This window comes from Onychomys torridus, chromosome 6 (genome assembly GCF_903995425.1).
Source record: "Onychomys torridus chromosome 6, mOncTor1.1, whole genome shotgun sequence".
NCBI classification, from domain to species: Eukaryota; Metazoa; Chordata; class Mammalia; order Rodentia; family Cricetidae; genus Onychomys; species Onychomys torridus.
Genome location: NC_050448.1, coordinates 105138880 through 105152072, shown reverse-complemented (window position 1 = coordinate 105152072; position 13193 = coordinate 105138880). Strand labels below are relative to the sequence as shown.

Below are 13193 nucleotides of genomic sequence, written 5' to 3'. Positions count from 1 at the left end.
TGAGGGTTTTGTTTTGTTTTGTTTTTTATCAAAGAAATTAGCCTGTTACTTTTAAACTTAGCTTCAGGAAGTTCTCAGGACATAGGCAGAAAACAACCAGATTCATTGCCAAAATGCCATGTGAATGGCCTCCAGCCAAGTTGCTGTTACAATTCTTGCTTCTTTCTCAGCCCTCTTGAGCTCCTGTTCCTCAACACAGTGCCTCATCAATAGAGCTGGAAGTAAGAACCCAGACTTTCTACACCCCTCGGGAAGCCCTTTCTAGTTGGGTAGCTCAGTTCAGCGATCTCATTATTTGGGTAACTGTGGGCCGTCTGGAAATTTGCTGCATTGATTTTTACCATCAGCCATCAGTTGAAGTACATACTCTGTCCCTGTTGACTACATATCTCCCAAGGTGATAGCTTTGTGTTTGGCATCAATGACATTAGCTCAGGTGGCATGTAATGTAGGAAACACACATTTACATTTTTAAAATTGTGATTACTTATTGTGAGTGTGTATAGGTGTGTAGGGGTGAGAGTGCCATGTGCATCAATGGAAGTCAGAGGATGACTTGCTACCTCTCCTGCTACCACGTGGGTTCTAGTAATCAAACCTGGGTCAACGGGCTTGGCAGCATTTACTTTCACCTGCTGAACCACCTCAGCAGCCTGAAAGCAAATGTTTTCTAATCAAAAATGATGTGAATATTTCCAAATCCAAACTCATGTAGTTGTGTGCTGTGGATATCACTCTGTATAAATAAAATTCTGTTTGGCCAGTGGCCAGGCAGGAAGTATAGGCGCGACAAGAGAGAAGAGAATTCTGGGAAGTAAAGACTGGGGTGGAGAGACACCGCCAGACACCGCCATGAAAAGCAACATGTAAAGACACTGGTAAGCCACAAGCCATGTGGCAAAGTATAGACTAACATAAATGGGTTAATTTAAGATAGAAAAGGTAGATAACAAGAAGCCTGCCATGGCCATACAGTTTGTAAACAATGTAAGTTTCTGTTGGTTGGGTCTGAGTGTCTATGGGCCTGGCGGATGAGAGAGATTTGTCCTGACTGGGCCAGGCAGGAAAACTCTAACTACAAATGGCGCCAAACGTGGGCAAGAATTTCCACCTAAAACCTGAGAAAAAAGATTCTAAAACAGAGTTAAAAACAACTTCCAGTTGTCTCTCTCAAGTTAGCGGCAGCCTGCCAGTTTGAGCTACTATGGCAGGTTCCTGGCATGTGCATCTGACCTGGCGTGTGTGTGTCTGACCTGCAGTGTGGTGGGAATGAGGAATCTACAAGCGGCATTTTACTCTGCTACATGGTGGATTTAGCCTTTGCTAGTTTAAAAAAAAAAAAAATGTTTCTGGGCTAGGAACTGCTTTGATAGAACTGCTTCTGATAGTTCATGGTACACATGGCTCCAGACCCAGAGCTGGTGGTAAACTGTACCACTGCCATGTTGGGAAGCTGAAGTGGGTGGAGCCAGCAGCCACAGTGGCATTTCGGTCTTACAAAGATGAATATTACACAGAGAATCTGGTTTGTCTTGTCTTTGGGATTTTTAACTGCAGAAAAAGATTTGGTTGTAAAAGCTGTTGAGTTAAACAAATATGTAAATTTTAAAGGTACCTTGACTTCAAAATTTAGATATAAGGATATGTTGCTTTGGAAAAGAGTCTCTGCTTTTGTTTCCACAGAAAGCCAGAGGCTATGGATTTATTCCAGATTAAGATACATCAGGTTTGATCAGCCAAGACCACCTGAAAGGTCTCTGATGACACCATGGCCCAGATGATCCAACATCCAGAATGGTTTCAAGGCAACTGGCTCAGAGGTTTACCCTCATGGACTACTCCATAATCCTAAAATTATCTTTGTGTCCCCATAAGATACAGTGCCCCCCTCCAGCAGGAAGTAGTAAGAGAAACTACACCCACATTCCCAAAATTATCAAGCTGGCTTTGGAGATGGAATTGGCTCACTCCTTCTCTAAACCCAGACATATTTATTGCTAAAAGAAAAGGTTAAGAGATTCTTGTGTCCCAAATCAGAAGAGCCCTCTGGTGTGGGACAGAGAAAAACCAATATTTTTATTTAAATCAGGTTGATTATAAATGTGATCTCTTTCTAAAGAAGAAAAGGGGATATGATATAGGTATACTAGGATAAAAGGGGAGATTAATGAACTTACTTCTAAAGAGCAACAACTTGTTTAAAATGTCTTACATTGGTATAGATTTTAGTCTATTGATACAAACTTAAAGTTAATTTTGTTATACTGTGTGTATATTTCTACTCTTGTTTAAGGTATTATGTTTGTACAGCTCATTTAAAATTGTAATGGATAATTAAAAATAGATTAATAATTAGTCATCTATGATAATCATACTCGTAGCCATGTTAGTTACGTCTTCTAGGTATACACAGAGATATTTCAGATAGATAGGTAATCTTCAAATACTTCAAAGACCTACAGAATATGACATTTAAAATATTTTTAAAATTTAGACTTTCTGGACAGTGAGATATGTCTGCTCCTGGCAGCACCAGATTTACTTCAGAGAGGAGGATGGGCATTGAAGACACTTCATATAGAGTTTATCTTCATTTTGGCAAAAATAGCCATTTGGGCAAGAAACTGTTCTTGCCTGGACTGCTTGATCAACTGGACATGCAGGACCCATAAAAAGGTGACCACTGAACTTTGTTTGACAAAATGGTCCTTCAGGTTCCTGCTTCGCAGAGGAAACTGCCAGACATTCTACAGGACACTGAAAAAAGTGACCAAGAGACTCTAGCCCTGTGGGCTGAAGACAAATGCCCCAACTTTACAAAGGAACATTAGGTGACTGTCCAGGCTGCCAGCTGTCTCTGTCTACCCTGCAAGACTTCCAAAAGTTGCTTTCATCCTTCTCCCGGTTCTCAGGTAATATTATATCCTTCTGAGGTCTTTGATGTAGTTGAAGACTAGATAGGTATAATTTTGCTTGGTTATGATAAAAGATAAGTTAGATAAAACCTTAGACTCAAATATAGGATAGATAAAATATTTTATTTAATTTTGCCAAAACAAATACACTGGATATTGTAACTATAATTCTTGCTTGATAATTGTTTTGTTATATGTAATTTTACTATGTAAAAGTTAAAACCTTCCTTTAAAAAAAAAAAAGAAAAGGAGAAGTGCTGTGGATATCGCTCTGTATAAATAAAATGCTGTTTGGCCAGTGGCCAGGCAGGAAGTATAGGCGCAACAAGAGAGAAGAGAATTCTGGGAAGTAAAGACTGGGGTGGAGAGACGCTGCCAGCCACCACCATGACAAGCAACATGTAAAGACACCGGTAAGCCACAAGCCATGTGGCAAAGTATAGATTAATAGAAATGGGTTAATTTAAGATAGAAAAAGTAGATAGCAAGAAGCCTGCCATGGCCATACAGTTTGTAAACAATGTAAGTCTCTGTGTGTTTACTTGGTTGGGTCTGAGCGTCTATGGGCCTGGCGGATGAGAGAGATTTGTCCTGACTGTGGGCCAGGCAGGAAAACTCTAACTACAGTTGTGGTCATGTCCTGTTTGTGTTTATATTAATTCGATAATTCGGCTTTCTGCTCTACTGTGTTCCAAACCCCTTTGCTCTCCATCATCATCAATACTGGCAAATGTGCTTTGTTGAAGGGAAACTTGCTGACAAAGTAATGAACACTCAGTGTAGGTTGTTTGTGGGACATTCAGACTTAGTCTTGAGTCTCCATGAGTCTAGAAAGCAATGAAAGAGTCTCTGCACCTATCCACATGATTCCTTTGCCCCTTCAGGGTCTGTTTCTCCTTACACAGGGTCAGAGCTGCCTGGCATAGGGCAGCTGGAATTCGAGAAACATGATTTAACCTTTTGTCTTTGAGAAATAGAGTCCAATTAAGCATGGGCAAAGGGCTTGGGTGGTTCCGCAGGGCTTGGGTGGTTCCGCTCTGTGCCGGGTATGGGTTGTTCCGCTCTGTGACAGGTATACACCAGTGCGTCTGTTGCTTATAATTGTGTTAAGCTATATTTTAACTAGAATTTGGAACCTACCTCAGGACAACTTAAAGGAAAGTCCATCTCCAGGATAAAGTCAACTGACCGAAATCCCCATTGTTCATCAAGTCTAAAGTAAATGGCTGCCCAGAGGTGGATGTTTTGGGGGTACTGAGTGTATTCTTGAAGGAGTTTGGTTCAAGTAAAGAGTACAGGAGGGGACAGCCAGTGGAGACCAAACTATTGCTTCTATCACCGAGAGGTGGAAAGACAGCCTGAGTTACCTGAGAAGGAGGTGCACCTGGCTCTGCTGTGCTTCCAGGGTCCCCAGCTTTCACAAGATTCCCTTATATTTTCTTTATCTAACACAGCTCAATCATAACAATCCATCCCTTCCCCCAGGCCGCACTTCTGGCCCCGGGTGATGTTTAATTACTCTGGTGCTGAAAGAAAAACTGTCTGTGCACATTGTATCATCTCTTCACTTGGCTGCAGGGATTTCCCTCGGATATGGAAAGAACAATCTTGGAAATTCCACTATAAAATATACAGGAGAACTAAGATTAAGCTCCAGGAATGTGGCTGCCGTTGACACTTCTTTCAAATAATGAGCTGAAGGTGAGCTGTTCTGGCATTGCTCGAGTCCGTGATCCATTATGATAAATCTGAATTGTCAGCAGGGCTATTCGCCTTTGATTTAAAACGCTTTTTAAATTTTGTCTCCGCTCTTCAAGATATTCAGACATAGGAGGCACTCAGCAGGTCCCTCGAACCATTAGTCTCTCTGCACCCCTAATTGCTCTTTCCCCTGGCCTGCCCTGAATATTTTTAGTGAGTAGCAGTATCTCCTCTCTGGCACCCTGCCCTACCTTCCCGCTTGGTGGAATTGCCAGCATTGGTGTTTGCAAAGAGGCTCTGGTTGGTCTGCTCCAGACACTGAAGGAGAGGGTGGGGCCAGAAGAGATTTAAAAGGGAGAGGGGAGTCTCTCTGGGTTCCAAAAAGAGCAGCGCCTCCCGGAAGGAATCCTATCTGCACATTTCTTCTTAGACTCATCCCTCATCCCGTCTCTTTTTCTTTCTCAGATCTCTCTGAGCCTTTGCCTGGCAGTGCCGGTCACAGCGAGAAATCAGTTCCCCGCAGGCCTCCAGAGCTCTTGGGCTCTGTGAAATTTGCCATAAGGGTGTCAGGTATTTCTTATTCCTGTCCAAAAAAAAAAAAAAAAAAAAAAAAAAAAAAAAAAAAAAAAAAAAAGTGAGATAAAGAACTCTCTCCTGGAGCATTTCAGGCGGCACTCAGTGGCTCTCAGAGGTGGAGAAGGAGCTAGATAGAAGGCAGCTTTAAAACAGCTAAATAAAAGATGCCCCGGGGCCTAAGGCCGACCTGGCTGGAAGCTCTGGGGGTCAGACGCACTCACTCCGCCTGCTCTACACTCTAGCAACTTAACCGAGACCATGTTGCTGTCGCTCACCTTCCTGCCTGTAATTTTAAAGATGAGTGTTGCCAGCGTCACCGCGCAGCAGCACGGGAACTGTCAGCCAGGTCTTCCCGAGAGAAGCCCAACTTCCACCTGCGTAGGTGAGTAATCCAAGAACAGGAACCCAGCCCCTCCGGGCAATGCCACCAGGCATCTGCTCAGCCTACCTTGTACACCTGCGCTTTTTCCCCGGTCGGCTGTCTTTGGGTGTGTATGTTTGCTTTAGTTGTGTATTCTGAAGTGTGTGTGTGTGTGTGTGTGTGTGTGTGTGTGTGTGTGTGTGTCCTCGTAGAGTTCAGATGATGCAATTATAAAATGTCACGGTTCGCCACTGTTCTGTGCATGAGTGATTATGCGTCATTTAAAGCCAGCTGGGTATTTCTTTTCATGGAAACCTCAGTCTTTATCCTGGGGAGATAGTAACAGCTGATCAGCTAGTGTTGGAAATTGGGGAAACATATGGGGGCAGTTGGTCTTGTTGGTTTTGAGAAGCCTTCTTTCTGATAACTTCGTGGCAGAAAATGCCCGTAAGTCAATTCAAAGTTTTTGGTTTTGTTAAGAAAAAAAAAAAAATGTCTCATGTTCAGACTCCCACCCTCCGCCCTGCTGGACTCTGAAGCTCTGACACAGCTCTGGGGCTCTTAGGAACAGGTGCACAGTGACTTTGCAAACTGTGAGAAATGACAGAGAGTAAGTGAGCCCCAGCTCCTCTCCTGTAAACAGGGTTTCTTCTCCAAGAGGAGCCAGGACTATTTCTCACTGCACATTTCGGCAACCTGACACTCCAGCTGAAAACATTTTCTCACTGTTTATTCTTTATGCCAAGAGAGAGTCCCTAACCTGCTACGTAAGCAAGGAAGCTGCTTCCATTTATCCACAGGTCCGCACTGTCCTGGAAACCCTTTCTTGTCATTTTTCTTTCCTCATTTGTGGTTTTGAGACAGTGTCTCACTCTGTAGTTCAGACTGGCTGGGAACTCACTATGCTTCTCAAGCGCTGGGATTGCAGGTGTGTACCACCATGTTTGACTTAGTCGTTATTATCATCTTTTCCTTTTAAGATAGGGTCTGGCTTAAAAAAAAAAAAAGTAGAGTGAAGAAAACATATCATGTTTTCAGAAGAGAAACCTCTGGAAGAGAGATAGCAGAGAATCATGGGAATAAGAGAGAACAGAACTGACCCAAATTTGCAGAGTTTGGCTGCTGCTGCTTTGCTGGCCTCCACACCAGATAGCTCTGCTCACAGGGCCAGAAGGTTACCAGGAAGCATTCATTGCAATTGCAGAGCAGATCTCTGGGGTTCTGGAGGAGGGAGTGATTGCTAATTACCTCTACAACCCCAGGGCCTAGGACACCGCCACTTTGCTTATACTCAGTAAATTTTTGCTTAATGAAAGAAGTGTTCCTCTTAGCCTCTGGAGACAAGAGAAAACTCTTGGCCACAGTTGTGTTGTGTGGACAGGAATGTCACTGGGGTATTTGGAAAGTGGCCAGAATCAGGTCCCTCTACCTGCACAGTTAGGAAGGGGTAATAGTAGGAGGCAATCATGCAGCTAGTAGCTAGAAGAGATGAACCCATGAGCGGAACTTAAAATGGGGAAGAAATTGAAGAAGCAATCTTATGCATGGTTCTAGGTCCTCTGGAACACTGTGGGATTCCTATGCCTTGTGCTCCCACCCACTCCTGCCGGTGGCTCCAGCGTGCTTCTCTGAGATAGTCTGCACTAGACTGACAGGGAGCTCAGACAGGAATTATGACATCGGGAGACTGTTTCACAGTGTGGAAGAATTAGATTTTAGAAGCAGACAAACTGGATTTCAAGTTTGCATTGCCTTTTTAATAGTTGGGTTATTTTCCAATATCCCTGGGAAATGACACCTGTTTCTCAGGATCGTTGTTTGGATGGCAGGAAGTAACATGTGAAATATCCCTCACCCAACGGCTGGCCCGATAAATGTCCTCTTGGGCTCCTGCCATGACGGAGGTTCTCTGGTCAGGTCATTCCATGCACTGGCCCATTTTGAACGCTGCAGGGGGGCATGGAACAGGCTTCATAGAGTGTGATCCTTTGCTTCTCTGCCCCTCTCCCACCCCCACCCCATTGCTTGCAGATTGCTGTTTTAAATCTGCTTCACTCTGAATCTTAGGTTAGTTGAAAACTAACTAGGTCACACCCCGTCGTCACCCGTACATTCCAGAGGGTAGCATTTCTTTCTCCTCTGTAAATAGATAATGGTGACATCGTCTATTTTTTTCCCCACTTAAATTTTACTTTGTACTTCTTGCCTATGGCATCCAGACTGTTCACCTCCATGGCCAACCTGACCTAGCCAGAAGAATGCTTTGTGGCCTGACAAGATCCAGGTAAAAAGTCTTGAGGTTGCTGTTCACGTGAATGCCATTCCCGTGAAACCAAGAGACCACAAGACAGAATTCAGTTTCCTTTCCATTCACCAGGATTGAAGTCAAACATTTTCTTGGCTTTTATTTAAGCGACAGCAGATGAGGACAGCAGCAAAGAACGACTGTTAGCAAGTAGTTTCTGAACTTTTAAATCTCTTTGCCCTGGAGGACAAATGTCAGTTGGACAGGGAACTGTTCCGGCCTGGCGTCTAAACCTGTGTTATTTGTTCTTGGTAAATGACAGCCACGGAAGAAGCCTGGCCTCGGAGAACTGACTGAGGAAGGGATCTGGGCATGACTGAGGTAGTTCACTGGGTAGACTGCTGTTAGCAGTGGACAGTGAGGTCACTGATTTCAGACCGGGCTGAAGTTTGGTTGACTTCCCAGTCATGTGAAAAGGTCCAAATCTTGTCTGTTTCCAGCCATTTTTAGCAGAATTTCTTTTAATACTTAACCACAGAGAAGCTGCAAAATGCTGTTTTGCATACACTCTGTTTGTAAATATAAACTCTGGAGACAGACAACCCAACTTGCTCAGATCTGAGCCCTGGCACAGGTGAAAGGCATGTCTCGTTTTCTTCACCATAAAAAGAAGCTGGTTGTTCCTGCTTCCTGGGATTGTTGTCGGCACTGTGTTACGTGGCTGCATTCAGTACTGGCAGTGTCTCAGAGTCACCCATGGAAACAATACACTTTCTTCCAGGGAATTCCTAAATGTTTGCAAGAAATTTTCCGGCGCACGCATTTAATCCCAGCACTCTTGAGGCAGAGCCAGGTGGAACTCTGTGAGTTCAAGGTCAGCCTGATCTATAGAGTGAGATCCAGGACAGGCACCAAAGCTATACAGAGAAATCTTGTCTCGGAAAAAAAAAAAAAATCTTTTGGTCTGGGTCAAGCATGGTCGCACGCCTTGAATCTCAGCCCTCAGGAAGCAGAGCCAGGTGGATCTCTGTGAGCTAGCTCAAGACCAGTTGGGTCTACATAGTGAGACCCTGTCTCAAAAAACAGAAAAATCTTTTTGTCTAAGAACACTCATGTAACACATATGTAGATATTAGCAAGTATTTATATGTCTAGCCTTGCAATTTGAGGAACATTATTTAAAATTAATAAAAAAGAAAAGCAATTGTGTTAGTTATAAATAAGATCCACATCAAATTTTACATCTTTAACTTTTTTTAAGATTTTAAACAGTTGATTAGACTTTTAGATCTTTAATGTGAGCATTAAATGTCACGTGGTAGAAGTTGTGTATTTTAGTCATTAAAATGTTTTCTTTAACAGAGATCTGTTTTGTTTTGTTATCATCCTTCCTTTCTTCCTTCCTTTTTCTTTTCTTTTTTTCTTTTTCTTTTTTTTTCTTTCTGAGACAGGGTTTCTGTGTGTAGCCCTGGTTGTCTACTGTAGACCAGGCTGGCCTCGAACTCACAGAGACCCACCTGCCTCTGCCTCCCAAGGGCTGTTAACAGGGATCTTAATGACATATTTCACTTCAGTATTTGAAGATTAGAGAAGCAAATAGAAGGACATATTTCACAGAATGTAGAAGTTGAGAGCAATGATATTTATCCAGGAATTTAGCCCAGGCTTGTGCTTCTTTTCATACCTGCCTCATGTGTGAAAAACACTGGTTTCTACAGTGCAGGCAGTTAGAAATTGAGGATAATGAATGTTAAGGTTGAAAGGCCTTTAAAGGTCATGCAGATGACCTCTCCCACTGCAGGCAGAGGCTGAGGCCCACATAGAGGCAGCAGCTCATGAGGGTCTTGGATGTCACAATTCAGGACCCCAAGCTCATGTCCTGCAAAGTTATAACACACATTGATACTTCCCGAAGCAGACTGTTATAGGTCCACCCATGTAATGATTTTATTGCTTCCCCTTGCCAAAAAGTATTCCTAATTCTAACTTGGATTAAGAAAAGTTTCTTAGGGCCTGGAGAGATGGCTCAGTGGTTAAGAGCACTGGCTGCTCTTCCAGAGGACCTGAGTTCAAGTCCCAGCAACCACATGGTGTCTCACGACCATCTCTAATGGGATCTGATGCCCTCATCTGGCATGCAGGCATACATGCAAATAGAGCACTCATATGCATAAAATTCATAAGTAAATAAATATTTTTTAAAAAGTTTCTTGGGGCTTAAGAGATGATGGCTCAGTGGGTAAAATGTGTGGTAAAACATCTGGGAAAACTGTCTTTGTGTCTGTCTGTCTGTCTGTCTGTGGATGTACAGGCAAACATGTGGCATGGAACTCACATCAAAGGACAGCCTGGCATGTTGGTTCCCATCTTCCACCTTGTTTGAAACACAGTCTCTTTGAAGTCCATGGCTATATATGTCAGGCTAGCTGGTCTTATCTCCATCTCTCATTTCCCTGTAGGAAAACTGGAATACAAAACTGTACTACTGCATCTAACTATGTGGGGTCTGGGGATTTGAACTCAGGTCCTCATGCTGTGGGACAAGCACTTTACCCACTGAGCTACCTCTCTAGCTCTGGAAAAGCTTTTCTAATCCTTCACATTGATAAACCCATTTGAGTCTAGGCACAGTGGTCTTTAAATACAGCTGAACTTTATGTTGAAAAACAGAGAGGTTTTTAAACTGTCCACTTAAAATGAAAATCTCCTCATGGCATAGAACAATATAGTAGAGTCCACCACTTCTCAAAACTGCACTTTTGAAAGTTTTTTCTAGTTATCTTGATCATGGAACTGGCCAAGAGACAGGCATATGACTTAGTGGAACAGACAGTAAAATCCAGAGACGGACTCACAAGCATTGCATTTGGTCTTTCACAAAAGCAGCAGCTCAGGAGGGCCTTTGATGTCAATTATAAAGGTACAAAATTACCAAATCGTGTTGCACCATTTAGACATCTAGGTGTTCCCATGCTTGAGTAGCTTGCAAATAACACATTGAACTGGATCCTCAGTGCACACTCTACACAAAAGTGGACTCAAAATGTGTTTTGGATCTGAATTCAAGATATAAAACTACGAGACTTTTGCAAGTACCTATTATGTGCAAAGAATCACACTATAATCTGGGGTGAGGAATATTAAAATGGTTAGAATGCCCCCCTTTCCAACCTGTAGGCTATCTATGTAGTAACTAAATAAATGCAACGTTTGATTGATCACATCAATATATCAATGCACTAAAAATTAATCAGATGTGTTTGATGAATTGTTAATTCTAGAAAAGGCATGCTGCGTGTACATGAGAAGACCCTTGTCAATGAATCTACAGGCCTGTATCCCTTTGTGGTCTACATGTTAGCAGGTCTAAGCTTAGGCTACCTTTCCTCCACGAAACAAGTTATACTAGCATTCTAGTCCCAAGGTTAAGAAAAGATTTCTGAGAAATGATACTAAGAACAGAATTTATAAAAGAAAAATTGATGGATTGTACTTTGTCAAAAATTTGAAGTTGCTCTGCAAAAGGTGACGGTGGAACTAGGCAGAGTCCTGCTGCAGAAAACACGACCCAAGACGCCTCTCAAGATGTATTTCTCTATAGTTCAGTGCATTTTAATAGCAAGCACACAGGAACAGCACAGAAAACAGGCAACGTTAAAAACACGTACTCACACATAGGACAGCTCAGATAGAAAAGTGTAGTGAATGGATGGGATCTACTGTATGAAAAGACTGCTACAAAACACCATGTAGTTGCCGTCAATAAGAAATTTACTTATTTTTTTAAAACCCAAATACTGGCATTGTTGAGAAAAATGTAACAGGTTTGTTTATCATTGTTATAAAGTTGAACTGTTGAAATGTGTTCACTGAAACATTTTGCTTGCATTAACGCTTTGCATCTTGCATTTATATTGAAATATCACACCCAAACAAAAGTGGAAAAACTGCCAATACATGATTTCTGTCCCTTATTTTTCCAATCGCAATCATATACTTAGGTACGTTTGACCCCATGGGAAAAAATATGTAACATTCAGAACTAGTGATAACAGGAAGAAGAGGGAAAATATTGTTGTTGTTCTTGAGAATGAACTATTCCCCTCATGTGGACTCTTAAGCATGTTCTCTGCATGTGCGGCTTGCTAGCTGGAAATCTTTTTGCATAATTGTTACACGTTTGGCATGGACAGCACACAGGTTGGTATTCAAAAAGGCCAACCAGAGAGGCCTCCTGCAAAGCACCAGTAGCTGCACTCTGGAAGCGCAGATCTGTTTTGAAGTCATGAGCAATTTCCCCTACCAGAGGCGGGAAGGGAAGCTTGTGAGTTGGAAGGTCAGTGGACTTCTGATAGCATCTGGTGTCACCGGGTGCCACAGTACCAGGCCTCTAAGGATAGGGTTTCTTCACCCCTCCAGGGGAGGGTGCATTCTTCTGAGCAGCTCTTGTAGCCAGTAGTTTCCCAGATTTGCAGGCAGTCTGCTTTGTTACTTACCTCCTTACTTACCCACTTCTCCTTTGGCTGTATTTTTTTAAAACTTCAATAATAACAACTTAAGAACAGGCAAAGGACTTAGACACGTAACAGAAACAATGCAAGGCTGCTCTGTTAGTCCATGAAAAGGTGGTCAATGCCATGTCGAAAGAGAAATTTATGCAGTCCCCATTCCCCTTAATAAAGAGGATTGCCACCGGGTAGCGCAGGAGGTGGGTTTGTAGGAGTAAGGAAACAGGAATAAACAACTGGTGAGCAGCATTGCTTTACATCATATTAAGATTCTTGGCTTTGTTTTGTTTTTTACAAGACATGGTTTCTTTGTGTAACAGTCCTGCCTGTCCTGGAACTCTCTCTATAGACCAGGCTGGCTTCCAACTCACAGAGATCTGCCTGCCTCTGCCTCCCGAGTGCTGAGATCAAAGGTGTGTGCCACCATCACCCGGCCATATTAAGACTTTTTTTTTAAGCTTTAAAATTATGTGAGTGTGGTGTGTGTGTGTGTGTGTGTGTGTGTGTGTGTGTGTGAGAGAGAGAGAGAGAGAGAGTGCGTGCGTGCATGTGTGTGTGTGTGTGTGTGTGTGTGTGTGTGTGTGTGTGTGTGTGTATGAATGTGAGTGTAGGCACACACAGTTACCAGAGAGAGTCCTCTGAAGCTGGAGTTACAGGCAGTTAGAAACCACCTGATTCAGGTGCTGGTAATCAACTGCAGATCCTCTAGGAGAGCAGTACATGCTCTTAACTGCTGAGCTATCTCTTCAGCCCCTGCATCCCACTTTTTCAAGATCATGGCAGAGGAGGGCTTCCTGTTGACATGAGTAGACTAGGATCTCCTGTTTTGAGGGGGAATGGCTTGGTCTTTGGGGAGGAATTACTGCTTCTTTCAAGCTGCTGTTTGG

The 13193-nt window shown here is 42.9% G+C and overlaps 1 protein-coding gene across 3 annotated transcripts in view; it reads left to right on the top strand.

Annotated features, from left to right (window-relative positions):
• The first annotated feature begins 5252 nt into the window (after window positions 1–5252).
• The window catches only part of Egf (epidermal growth factor), a 75682-nt gene continuing 67741 nt past the window's right edge, over window positions 5253–13193 (top strand). For all 3 annotated transcript variants that reach the window (XM_036190735.1, XM_036190734.1, XM_036190736.1), the window contains exon 1: window positions 5253–5574. In XM_036190735.1, coding sequence (XP_036046628.1) covers window positions 5451–5574 — 124 coding nt within the window. In that variant the 5' untranslated portion in view covers window positions 5253–5450. The remainder of the gene's footprint in view (window positions 5575–13193) is intronic.